This window comes from Nanorana parkeri, unplaced genomic scaffold (genome assembly GCF_000935625.1).
Source record: "Nanorana parkeri isolate BGI_ZX_2015 unplaced genomic scaffold, ASM93562v1 scaffold352, whole genome shotgun sequence".
Lineage (NCBI taxonomy): Eukaryota > Metazoa > Chordata > Amphibia > Anura > Dicroglossidae > Nanorana > Nanorana parkeri.
The window spans coordinates 711800-724340 of NW_017306620.1; the positions used below are offsets into that span (position 1 = coordinate 711800).

Sequence of the window (12541 nt, forward strand, 5' to 3'; positions counted from 1 at the left end):
GACTAAAATTTAGCATTTTGGCCTTCAAGGAACATGCACAAACCCAAGACCTCTCATCACCTCAAGAACACCATCCCACAGGGAAGCAGCATCATGCTGTGGGGATGTTTTTCATCAGCAGGCACTGGCAAACTGGTCAGAATTTAAGGAATAATGGATGGCACTAAATACAGGGAAATTCTTGAGGGAAACCTGTTTCAGTCTGCCAGAGATTTGAGACTTGGACGTAGGTAAAGTAGTATTAAAGGCTGATCGTTTTTTACCTTATTGCATTCTCTGCATTGGTTTCACCAGACAGGAAGATCACAGACAGAAATTAAAAACTGACAGGGGGTCTAGACTTCTCCTGCTCTACTATAGAAAATCATGATGAAAACAGATGAAATGTATTTGTAATGTAAAGTCCCATGAACTGATGAGGATTTATGTAACAGGAATATGAATGGTATAATGTATCAAGAAACACTGTCCTATTTTTAATCAACAAATATGAAGCTCACCTGGAGGACCAGGGAGGCCAGGTGGACCTTGTGAACCTGGAAAGCCACGCTCTCCTTTGCTTCCTGATAATCCTGGGGGTCCAGTGTTTCCTTTGGGTCCTATGGTAACTGGATCTTGACCTCCAATGACCTGGTAAGTTAGAAATTATATAATAATTTTTAAACACCTGAAGGATTAGAATCATCAAAGTGTGAGCAATGATCCCACATAAAGTATTTTATATCTGGATAAATGAATGCTCACTAACCCCAGCTTAACATGTTTTAGTGAAAGTCTAACCATTCTAAGCATTGTAACAGATAACAGAGAAATGTAAAAATGAGTGGCAACAAGCATTTCCACGATTTTCAAGCTACTTCCTAATTACCAGACAATTTTGTCTGCTAGCATTTATTTTGTTCAAACTGAGTTTATTAAGAACACAAAGGTTACATAAAAGAGGAAAATAAGACAGGCGTATCACCCAATATTCTTTTTAAGACAGGAAAGCAAAGGATAAGCTTCTAGCATATATTTTAATGACATGAAACTAACACAGATGCATTCCTTTATGGTTAACGCTACATCTTGCATGGCTTTCCCTGTTTCCTGTTCACCTGGCAGTGTAAGAGCAGTGTAAGAGCAGTGTAATAATGCACCATACAATACATACCAACATGTTTTTGGTATAACAACAGCAACATAAATACATAGAAAAGATTGAACTTTTGTGCAGATATTACCTAGATAAGAGAAAGACTCTAGTTCTATAAGGCAATAATTATTTACAGATATCCCCTTTAGTCTCCTCCTCTAGAGCTCAGTTGATATAGTAGACATAACATTATAAATGCCACTACCTATCTATATTAACCTCTAGGAGATATGTATATGCAAAGACAAGACCATCACACTCACAGCTCAGTTGTGACAGCCCCATATGACCTGATAATAACAAGCATGTAGCCATTAACTAGAGGGCAATAACAAGTGTTTTCAAGCTTCAGAAGGTATCATAAATGTGATGATCTCTCTGTGACCACATGCTGATATATATATCTATAAAAAAGTTTGATTATGTGTGCAGGATGGGCTTATTACCATTAACTCCTTGTGAGACATCTGCTCATCTATTTGCCAACCTCAAGGTTACCACAGACATTAGACATAGACAGACAGACATCACCAGATCCAGCCAATGACAGTTAAATCAGGGATCGATAATAATATACCCAAAAAAGTATCCAATTAAACCTCTATAGTCAGCCTCTGACCAACCAGTCTTTAGAGAACAATTGATCACCTGAGTTTGTTTTTCTCTGACCAATCATAATTGTTCCCCTGAGATAACATAGACAATGCAAGCGGCATATGCTCAGTGCATAATCACATGTGCCTGGCCAAAAATAAGTGTATCTGACAGCAAATAATTGTGCAGCAGTTACATTTTCTACACACAAGGCTATGGGTAAATTTGCTGCTGGTGATTTTCCTGTAATGAACTTGACCATTGCAAAACATTTTAAAAATGTAATCGCTGCCAAACCTAGTCAGGAGGGCAGTTGATCTTATTTCTTTACTTCAATCGTCCTGGGATGGAGGTCCCTCCCAGAAAGGGATGTTACTCTCGATACAAAAAGCATTTGACTCTGTCTCCTGGTTGGTGCTAGCGAACATAAATGTGCCTTGTTTGTGGATGACCTGCTGCTCTTTGTGACCTCCCCTTTATCCTCACTACCTAATGTTTTAGGTATACTGGAAGAGTTTGCTTTAGTTTCTGGTCTCCAAGTCAATGCTTCCAAATCTATGGCCCTTAATATCAATCTCTCTTCTGACTTGTGGTCCTGGCTTACCCAATATTTTTCTTTTGATTGGCAGACTGATTCACTGACATACTTGGGGATTGAGCTTACGTCTTCTTTTTCTCGATTATATAGTGTATATTATCCCCCGCCATTTAAACAACTTCGAGAAGATATGTACAGGTGGTCCTCTTGTAACCTGCCTTGGCTGGATCGTATTCATGCTGCCAAAATGACTTCCAAAAATGTTGTATTATTTTCATGCATGACCAATCCCTGTCCAACGAGCTGACCTTTTGAAATTTTAGTCATTGTTTATAAAATGTATTTTGGCTAATAAACGTCCTAGAATGTCTCAGTTGATTGTTTTTAAACCTAATCACTCTGGGGGTTTAGGGCCCCCCAATTTTCTACTATACTATAGGGCAGCACAATTGACACAACTCTCGTCCATCTATGTTTCTGGTACTGTTCTTGACTGGGTCTTTGTGGAATCATGTTCATCCCTAGTTTTAACTATTGATTTATTGAAATGGATGTCGTCAAAATAGAGGCCGGTAGTCCTAGCTCCTACCCTGTGTCACTCGCTGGCCTTGTGGGACAGGCTGTGTAAACATGGCAACTTGGTCTCTTCTCATACCCCTCTTTCATTTGTCTTTAGAAATCCAATGTTTACCCCGGGTGTCCAGCCTGGAGCCTTCCAATGGTGGATTGACAAAGGATTGTATAGAATTGGTGATTTTTTTAAACATCGTAAACCGTTGTCTTTGCCTTATTGTCATACATGATTGCAACACCTTCTCTGCTCTTTGGAGGCTCCTAAGGCTGGGCAACCTTTGTTAACTCACTACGGACGTTGGTGTATTGGTAAGGGTGGAAAGAGAGATGGAACCTCTCTATTATATGTTTTGCAATTGGGTACATTCACTAAACTACCTTATATGTCTGCCTGGAAGACAGAGATGGGTGTTTCCATCCTACTGACACATGGCAACAATGTTCTTCTCGCTTAACACCAGGCCTGTTGAATGTTTCCCTACTGGAAGCTAATTATACATTTTTCTCTCGCTGGTATTTGGTGCCCTTTAGACTAGCATTGATAGTTCCAGGAACCAGTTCTCTGTGCTTTTGAGGCTGTGATCATCAGGGAACCATGATTCATGTTTGGTGGCAATGCTCCAAGTTACAGCCCTTCTGGAATAGATTTTTTGACTTGATTTCTAAGGTCCTTTGAATTAAAGTTCTGAGAGATCCACAATATGTGCTATTGAATAAACCAGTCCTGATAGTTTCAAAGGTGCAAGGCAAACTTCTCTCTTTTTTCCTCTTGGTAGCTAAAATCTCTATTGCCAGGGCCTGGGAGGCACCACGTGTTCCTTTTACGTACGTCAAATCCAAACTCAACTGGATCATGGTTCATGAAAATGTATATACTGCAGTATCCTACAAGATAGACGACTTCAGTTTGAGGCAGTATGGGAACCCGGGCTACGATACCTAGATATCTATTTTCTTCCTGTTATTTCTTTATGTTCCTGATTTCTTCTTCTTTTCTATTTCTGTATCCCCTGGAGTCCGAGTGAGATTTTGTAATACCACATTCTGCATGCCTTGTTGTTATACTGTATATTCCAATTAAGAGCACATGTACTGTATTATCTAGTATACTCTTTGCTACATGCTGTTAGTTTTTCTTAAGTGATTTATCTCATGAAGATGCTAATATTTTTATTGCACTTTTACTACGCTGGTATATGATTCATGTTTCTTTTGCACATTTTGCCCTCACTGGGGAACATTCTTGCTTTTTTGTTGTATTCTTTGTACGATTGAAAACTATCTTTTATAAAAACTTTGAAAGAAAAACATCTAATCGCTGGACACAAACACAGTCAGTAATGTGTATGTCTTTCTGAAAACTAACAAATTTAGTCCTAATTTTTGCTTGTTACCAAAAAACAGCAAATACAAATCTGTTAATCTTAGAGATGTTACTAAAAACTTACTTCACCAGGAGGTCCAGGGACACCACGATCACCCTTTTGACCCTAAAATCAAATGAAAAAAAAACAATGAATTCACTAAATCAAACATAATAAGCATTACAAGACATGTTGCCAAAGTAAGTTATAGGGATTCACTGATTACTGATGTGACTAAATAGTATGTAAAGCATTGCATAAATTGGCAGCGCTATATATAATCTTAAATAAAAAAGCTCTGTATGCTTTTTAGCCATTTCCACACAGGAACTGTTAACAAATGTGTGGCACATTAGCATGTGTATTTTTTTTTGGGACCAGATGCAGGTGCTGTTTTTGATCGATGCATTGTACACACTGCAAATACTGTATATGGAGGAAAAGCATATGCAAAGGCACTGTCAGGGGAAAAACAGGTTTAAAAATACTGATAGTTACCTACAGAATTCCTGCATGCTGCATTTTTTGGTGCATTGACCTGCATTGCACCATTCCAGTCAGTACAAATTAAGTATTTAAAGCATGTACTGCAAAACAACTAAAATATGTCACTATAATGCTTGCTAATCCAATTCTTTTGGTGTGAACATATTAGTACATCACAGCTTTGTAATACAAAAAAATATAAAACAGTATAACTGGTGATGCTAAATAGTGACACTGTGGGCTGCACACATCTAAAATAAGGCAATTATACAGTAACCTTATGTGTGTCATCAAAACTGAGAGCACTATGCTACTGTATGAGACTGAACACGTTTGCAGCAACTATGCAGTACAGGGGAATGTGTATATGGATGTTTATTTGTTGCTTCTGATGTGCAATTGTTAGTTTTTGTTGTTAGTTTTATCAAAGTATTGCTATATTTGCCATTCAAATATTATTATATTATATTTTGCTTTGATTTAAGTTTTAGAAAAAAATGCAGGTACTATCCTGCTGCATTTGAACAATTTTTTTACCATCATGCCAAGTCAATGGGGGTGCAAACAATTCAAGCAACCCAATAGCAAGATATTTTGCATTATGCATTTTCTTGAGTCTGATGTTCATTCACATAAATGCCTGTACTGTCATGAAGGCTCTACCCTGACCAAGAAAAATCTCTCACAGCCATCAACACAGCCCAAGTCTTTTAGTGTGTTGGTAGCACTGTTCTGATTATGTTAGTTAGTTGTCTTCCCGGTTGAAACACAATGTGTGGTGATGTTTGGGAACCGCACTGGGGTTCTAAGCTGTTCAACTCCCAAAAGAACTGTTTTTCAGACATTCAATTTGTGAGTATGTGGTGAGAAGCAGCTAGCACAGACAGTCGAACACGGCATTAATTTATTTCAAGTCTTTTTGGTTAAGCTGCTGGGGAACAGCCAAAGCATTACAGGGAGTAAGGTCTCCTTCCTCAGGGCTTCTTTTTGCTTGACTTGACTGTGTATCTTAAAGGAGAACTATGGGGTACACTTTTTTTTGCTTTTTTAGTTTCCTTATGATACAGGAGTACATTTTGTAATGTACGTCTGTAATCAAAAATGCACCATAAGCTTGCAACTCAGTGTAATATACTGTGGGCAGGGCTAAGCTCTGTGTTGAGAAACTATCCAGACAATACTGTCTGAATCCACCTCTCCCATTAAGTGACAGCAGCCTGTAGGAGCTGCTGCACATTCATGTAAACCTGTGCACATGCAGCAGCTCAGGGCACATCCTATCAGAGTTAACACTTGCACATCCATCCTGAACGTGCACACCCATCCTGCAGTTTGTCTTCCACTCCCCTTTCTCCTCCACACTGCTCTCTCCAGACAATACACATACCACTTCGGTACTATGTAACATGACAAGTAATGTGCACAAACTGCCATGTTTTGACTAACCCCACATTTTTTCATGAATGTAATCGTCAGTCTACCAAAACAAGGATTTAGATGACTGTTACCTAAATGAATGAAAGAGAAATGAATTCCAGTCCTATGACTCCTTATATTCAGCGAACTATATACCCCTTTTCCGTTCCCTCAAAAACCTCTTGACCTCCTGGAATACCCTGCCAATCTCCTGGTTGGGCCGCATATATGCTGTCAAAATGACCCTTCTTCCCAAATTGCTCTATCTTTTTCGCACCCTCCCGGTAGCGATTCCAAACTTTGCCCTTAGATCAATGCAACACAGCATCATGTCCTTTATATGGCGTGATAAACGTCCAAGGGTAGCCCGGAAACCGATGTACTGTCATTGCCGCCAGGGGGGGCTGTGGGTCCCTGACATCAAGAAATATTACCAGGCTGCACAAATTGCGCCCATTGCCGCTCTCCACATTCAGGTAGATCCTCTTCTCTGGACCCTATTGGAGATCCCTTATGTACACCCATGCCCGCTCTCCTCTATCCCGTGGCTCCCCCCCACCCATCGTCCTTCACATCTCAGCCCAATTCTCACCCACGCCCTTCGGATATGGGACTCCACTAAGTACGCAGCTGCCTTAATTTCCCTGCACCTACCCCTTACTACTCTCCTGGGGAACCCTATGTTCCTTCCGGCGATGGACAGTCCGTTGGCCTTTACATGGTGGCACGCACAAGGCTACACCACCCTCAACTTCCTACAAAACTCAAAATTACTCCAATGGGATGCCATAGTAACTAAAGCTCAACCACCACCACCTCGAGAAATTTTCCGATATATTCAAATCAGACACTGTATTCAATCCCTCCTCCCTAAACCCGCTACCCCCTTGACTCTCTCCCCTTTCGAGCGCATCTGCCTCCACACACCTAATTCCCCGAAACTCATCTCTCTCTTATACTCTCAGCTCAATGCTCTCTCCTCCACGGCCACCCACCGATATGTATTAAATTGGCAACGGGATCTTCGCCATACTAGACCCCCTGAGGAATGGGGATCAATCTGGGATGCCATCTCTAGGTGCTCTCGCAATATCACCACACAAGAGGCGGCCTATAAGGTACTCTCCAGATGACATTTTGATGCTCCCCCACACGACTGTTTCTGTTGTTTATTTGAATTCTTTGTATCACAAAAACCTAATAAAACATATTGAAGAGAGAAATGAATTCCTCGTCATAAAAAACATAAGAAGAAAGAAGCTAGAGGCGAATGAATAAGAGCAAGCAACAATGGATTTTGTTCTTGCCTGAAATAAAGTCATATTTATACCCTGCTAGTGCACACATCTTATATAAATCATCCATGCAATTATTATTTACCCTTTCCCCATCTCTGCCCGGACTTCCTGGAAAACCACGATCACCAGAAGGACCCTGTAAGAAAAGAAGAGATTACGTCGCTAATACAATTCTTCCTCTTCAAAAGTTTGGTGTGTATGGCAAAAACTGTTACAAACCTCAGCACCAGGGAACCCACTTCTCCCTTCCTTCCCAGGTTTTCCCTATTGGAAGTAAGCAAGGCAAAGAAAACAGGTTTGGGTGTAAAAGTTCAGATATATTTAGGAATAATTTCTTAACTAGTCTACTTTGAAGAATACTGCACAGACTTAAAGTGGACAATTATTTTAATAGTGACACTTCCTCTTTTTGTTTTCATGCATACAAAGAAAAAATATATTACTCATATTACCACATGTGTGGTACTTTCTATACTAATGGTAACACGAAAAACACAGTATCAAACAAAAAGGATGAACAATACTTACTATTTTTCCTAGGTCTCCTGATTCACCTTTTTGTCCCTTTGAACCACCAGAAGGGCCCTAAAAAACATTGACACTTATGATAAAACATGGAGGTAGCTTTATAACTAACTAAGCTTATGAGATCATCAAATATTGTTACTAAGTTATGAGTTTATGATTAGTTAGTTCATTATCGTACTATGTCACCAGCCATCATACAGCTGCCACTTCCTGAAATTTGCAAGTTACAATAAAATAAAGTTGCACAAGCTTTGTACATGTTGCCTTTTAAACAGACATACCACATTGTTTCTTCCACTTGACCTGACTTTTGCAAATCCACAGCGATACCTACTCTCAAATAATGGCATTGTGAGGGCATCCAATATATTAAGACCTTAATAAACACTGCCACCAAACAACCATTATCCTACAATGAGATCCTACATTACCTCCACAATAAAAAATCTTTAAAAATATTACTAGTCTTCATGCATCTTATACGATGCCTATAGATTATTCTTTAACAACCACCGGTCTCAATAAATAGAATTGTGCCTTCCCTCTTCTTGTTCCCTTTCCCTCCCCCTACAGATGTTCTTCTAAATTCCTTCTGGCTGTCTTGGAGTACAATGAAAGCCACAATGTAACAAAAAATGGTAGACTTTCCACCATTTATATACATACCGACACTACATTTACCTTTCGGACGTAAGTCCCTCTTCTCCCTGTTTAAAATGAGGACAATCGTGTGCGGATTTATATGATGCATTCAGGGCATGTCCCCAGATCTGGCAATTTTGGCTCGCAGTAACACGGTATGCCACTTCATATCTGGTTAACTACTTGCCCTTGACCCCAGAATGGGCACTCTTTTGTATAATAGATATTTCTGAAACGAAACGGGTCTATCCACAAAGCTGCCGAAGGATCCAGCCGTAGCTTCAGCTGATCCATCGGCTAGCTTCGGTTGTGGGAGCCCTTCGGTTCAGTCGAACTGACGGGCTGCTGTATGGGCTATCCACTATGGCCCGTAAGCTCCCGAAGGCAGCCAAGTGGTTCAGCTGAGCCGAAAGCATATCCTTTGGCTCGACTGAGCCGAATCGGGTCAAGCAGACAAAGACTGGCCATATGCCTTGCAAATGACAGCTGGGCGGAGCCAGCAGTGATCTCACGACTGGCTCCGCCCCGTTTGTAATGACATATCAGCGTCCCCAAATGACCTGGGGACACTGATCTGACATTAAACAATACCAACTGGGCACAGTCTGCCGCACTCCGCCCAGTTGTTATTAATTGGCCGGGACCTGCTGGAAGACTCTAGCAGGTGACGGCCAATAGGAAACGGTTGGGAGGAGCTAACTGTCACTGCTAGCTCGGCCCAATTGTTTTTCTTTTTTAAAGAAATGTATGGCTGAAATCAGCTGTACTGAGCTGTAGTGAATAGCTGAACGTCGTACTGCTCACTTCACTACGGCTCGGTTATTCACTCGGCTGCCTTCGGCAAGTTAGTGAATAACCCTTAAGGTCTTAAGAGACTGTAAACAACTTCTTACTACTAAAAAGAGTCTATCTTGCATAAGTGGATTTATTCTGATCCTCCTACATTTTCGCTGTTTAAAAAAAAATTGTATTTTGTATGTAGTGAATGGAAGCCACCTTGAACAAATTTTAAAAGTGCATTGAGTTATGGGAATTCATTATGCAAACCCTAGCTGGTACTTATTCATGACATGTTCAAAAAGACCTCGCACAACCATCTCATAATCTGTGTAAAATGGTGAAGATATATATTCATGTAAGAAGTCTTCCACTGGTGATTTTTAGTTTTGGGTTTATTATATGCCATTTCTAAAACACTCAAGTATGCTTGCAAACTTATTTCATAGTATCCAATTTAAGGTGCAATACCTCAATACAAAATGATATAACCTTTATTAGTTAATTCTATTTCCATTTAACATACTGAAACAAGAAAAATATGAAATTGGTTTAGTTGCTATGGGTTATTGCACTTAATGAAAGGGGATTTCTATCACTATGGGGCAGCCTGCGCTTATTCCTGTTTACTAGAGCCCAGATAGAATTGCCTAAATGCAATAAGAAGAGTTAGGCCGCCAACCTTACTATGCATTCTGCCACGGGTTCCTAGATCACAAGCATAACTGAATCAAGTTATATATATGTAAAACTATGCATTCAGATGAACCAAGTTACAAATATTGTGACAGGTAAGGCACTTTCAGTATGTATAATATATATAACACTGTGTATTTAGCTATTTGCCTGGAGAACAACATCGGCCAGAATTGTAGTGCTGCCATGTATATACAATAGCAGCTTAACCTAGAAATTAAAAAGTCTAGAAACACAAGGTTAATTCTGCCTTCTGGCCACTTGGTTAACTGGATGTAATTGTGAGATATTTCAGTACATCCTTTCTCTGCCAGTATCTGCAAAACTGCATTATCAACAACTAGGGTACATATATCCACATTACTGAACTTACTTCCTTGCCCATGAAACATCTGTTACCAGGTATGTGACGCCTTTCTTTTATTTCATTTCTGGAACACTTAATCTACAGAACAGATTATTAAATCTTCATTTAGAAAACAAAGATACTTTCCACTTACCGGAGGACCTTGAAGCCCCGGTGCTCCATCATAACCTTGCTCGCCTTTTCCACCCTGGAGGAAAACATTGAGCATGATAAGTTAAAGTATGAATATGTAAAGTAGGTGATAGACTAGATAAAAAATGCCTGCTCCAGATACTTCTCTACCTCAATCAATATTTTATTTGGGCACACAGGGCCGGATTTCCCACAAGGCCAACCAAGGCCCGGCCTTGGGGCAGCAGGGAGTAGAGGGGCAGTAGGGGAGTGGAATTCCTATCTCCCGATGCCCAGGAGATGCAGTTCTGGGCGCCAGGCGGGTGGTTGCTTTCTACATTTAGCCCTGCTTTGGGCAAGTAGAGCTAAATGTACAGCTAAATGTACATTTTTCATTTTAGTTTATTTAACTTTATTTTTGTAAACATTTTTTTGTATTTTTCATTTTAGTTTACTTAACTGTAGGCCTGTGGGGACAAAATTTGTTCACTTCAAGTGAGTTTTGCATTCCCATACAAGTCTATTGTACAAGTGTCTACCCACTTTAAGCAGGTCAAATGTAGGTCATAAGGAGGTGAACTGTAGGACAAATGCACCTGTCAATTAATTTTGAATGATCTCAGTGTCTCAAACTGATGTCAGGCCGCATTCACAACAGTGCGGTTCGGGCGCGTGGATTAGGCCATGCGGATCCACCAACATGAACGATCCCATACATTGCTATGGGGACCTTTTATTCGACCGTGCGGCTCAGTGCGATCCAAACTGCCCCCTGCCCGAATTGCTCCCTGACCCTTTTCTGCCACGCTGATCAGTGCGGTTTCCATACAGCTTTCAAGGGAACCACGCTGATCGGCGGAGTTTTAGGTGTTTTTTTATTGCGTTTCAGTATTGAAACACAATGAAAAATTCCCCAAACTTCCCTTTTAAAATCAGCGCGAAAACCGCGCTGATCCGCAACCGCCCTGGTGTGAATTGAGTCTCAAATAATACCATCAGCAGAAGCCCAGTCTGTTGAGACAGTTCAACTGCAGCAGCCAGTGTTGTCACCATTACTCCTTTGTGTAGACTGCAGGAGCCAGCCCGCCCTCTGCGTCACACAAAATTGTATTTGGCAACTGTATTGTATCTTCCAATCCATGCCCATTCTGATGATTGACTACAGGTCTCCTTCAAGTTGGGAAACGAGTATGTGATGATAACAAAAGATGGATTTAGCATTCCCCTGCACACCATGGTACCAATTCACTATTCACTCATGTCACCTACTTCAGGAAACGTAGTCTCAGCAAATGCAATTTTTTGGAGTGGTATTTGGAGGTGCAAAAATTCTTTATACTTTAACCACTTGAAGTCCGGGGTGTTAAACCCCCTTCCCATCCAGGCCATTTTTCAGTATTCAGTGCTGCAGTAGTTTGACTGACATTTATTCTGTCATGCAATGCTGTACTGAAATGAATTTTATACCATTTTTTGGGGACAGATAGAGCTTTCTTTTGTGGTATTTAATCGCCACTGGGGGGTTTTATTTTTTAATATATCAAGGAAAAATTATCGAAATGTTTTAAACAAAAACAGTTTCCCCTATATTAAATGATAAAACATTTATTATTACCCAATTTTTTTGAAAAAAATATAAAAGACGGGGTCACGTCGGGTAAATAGACACCAAACATGTCAAGCCTTAAAATTGAGCGCGAGCGCGCGAAACCTCAAAGAACTACAATACCCAAAATTGGCCATTGGCGACGCTTTAAAAGCTTTTACCGCTCATCAGTTTAGTGTTATCAGTGATTGATGGCCCTAAAATTATTGCTCTCCCTCTGACGTTCACGATGATATGTAACATGTGTAGCGCAATTGTCGATTTCCCGCGCTGGCGCATCGAACACGTATTTACGTTTATATGTGCGTAAACGTGGTGGTGGGGGACTTAAAAATGTTTGGGGGTTTTTTACTACTTTTTTATATGTGACTTTTATTTTTTTTTACACTTATTGTTATTGCTATTACATA

General features: G+C 40.2%; 1 protein-coding gene across 4 annotated transcripts in view; it reads right to left on the reverse strand.

Moving 5' to 3' along the window:
• Positions 1 to 12541, reverse strand: part of COL4A5 (collagen type IV alpha 5 chain) — a 97270-nt gene that overhangs the window by 80040 nt on the left and 4689 nt on the right. For all 4 annotated transcript variants that reach the window (XM_018558671.1, XM_018558670.1, XM_018558668.1 and 1 more), the window contains exons 5-10: positions 10548 to 10601; positions 7933 to 7989; positions 7624 to 7668; positions 7487 to 7540; positions 4289 to 4330; positions 501 to 630 (exon numbers count right to left, since the gene is read on the reverse strand). In XM_018558671.1, coding sequence (XP_018414173.1) covers positions 501 to 630; positions 4289 to 4330; positions 7487 to 7540; positions 7624 to 7668; positions 7933 to 7989; positions 10548 to 10601 — 382 coding nt within the window. The remainder of the gene's footprint in view (positions 1 to 500; positions 631 to 4288; positions 4331 to 7486; positions 7541 to 7623; positions 7669 to 7932; positions 7990 to 10547; positions 10602 to 12541) is intronic.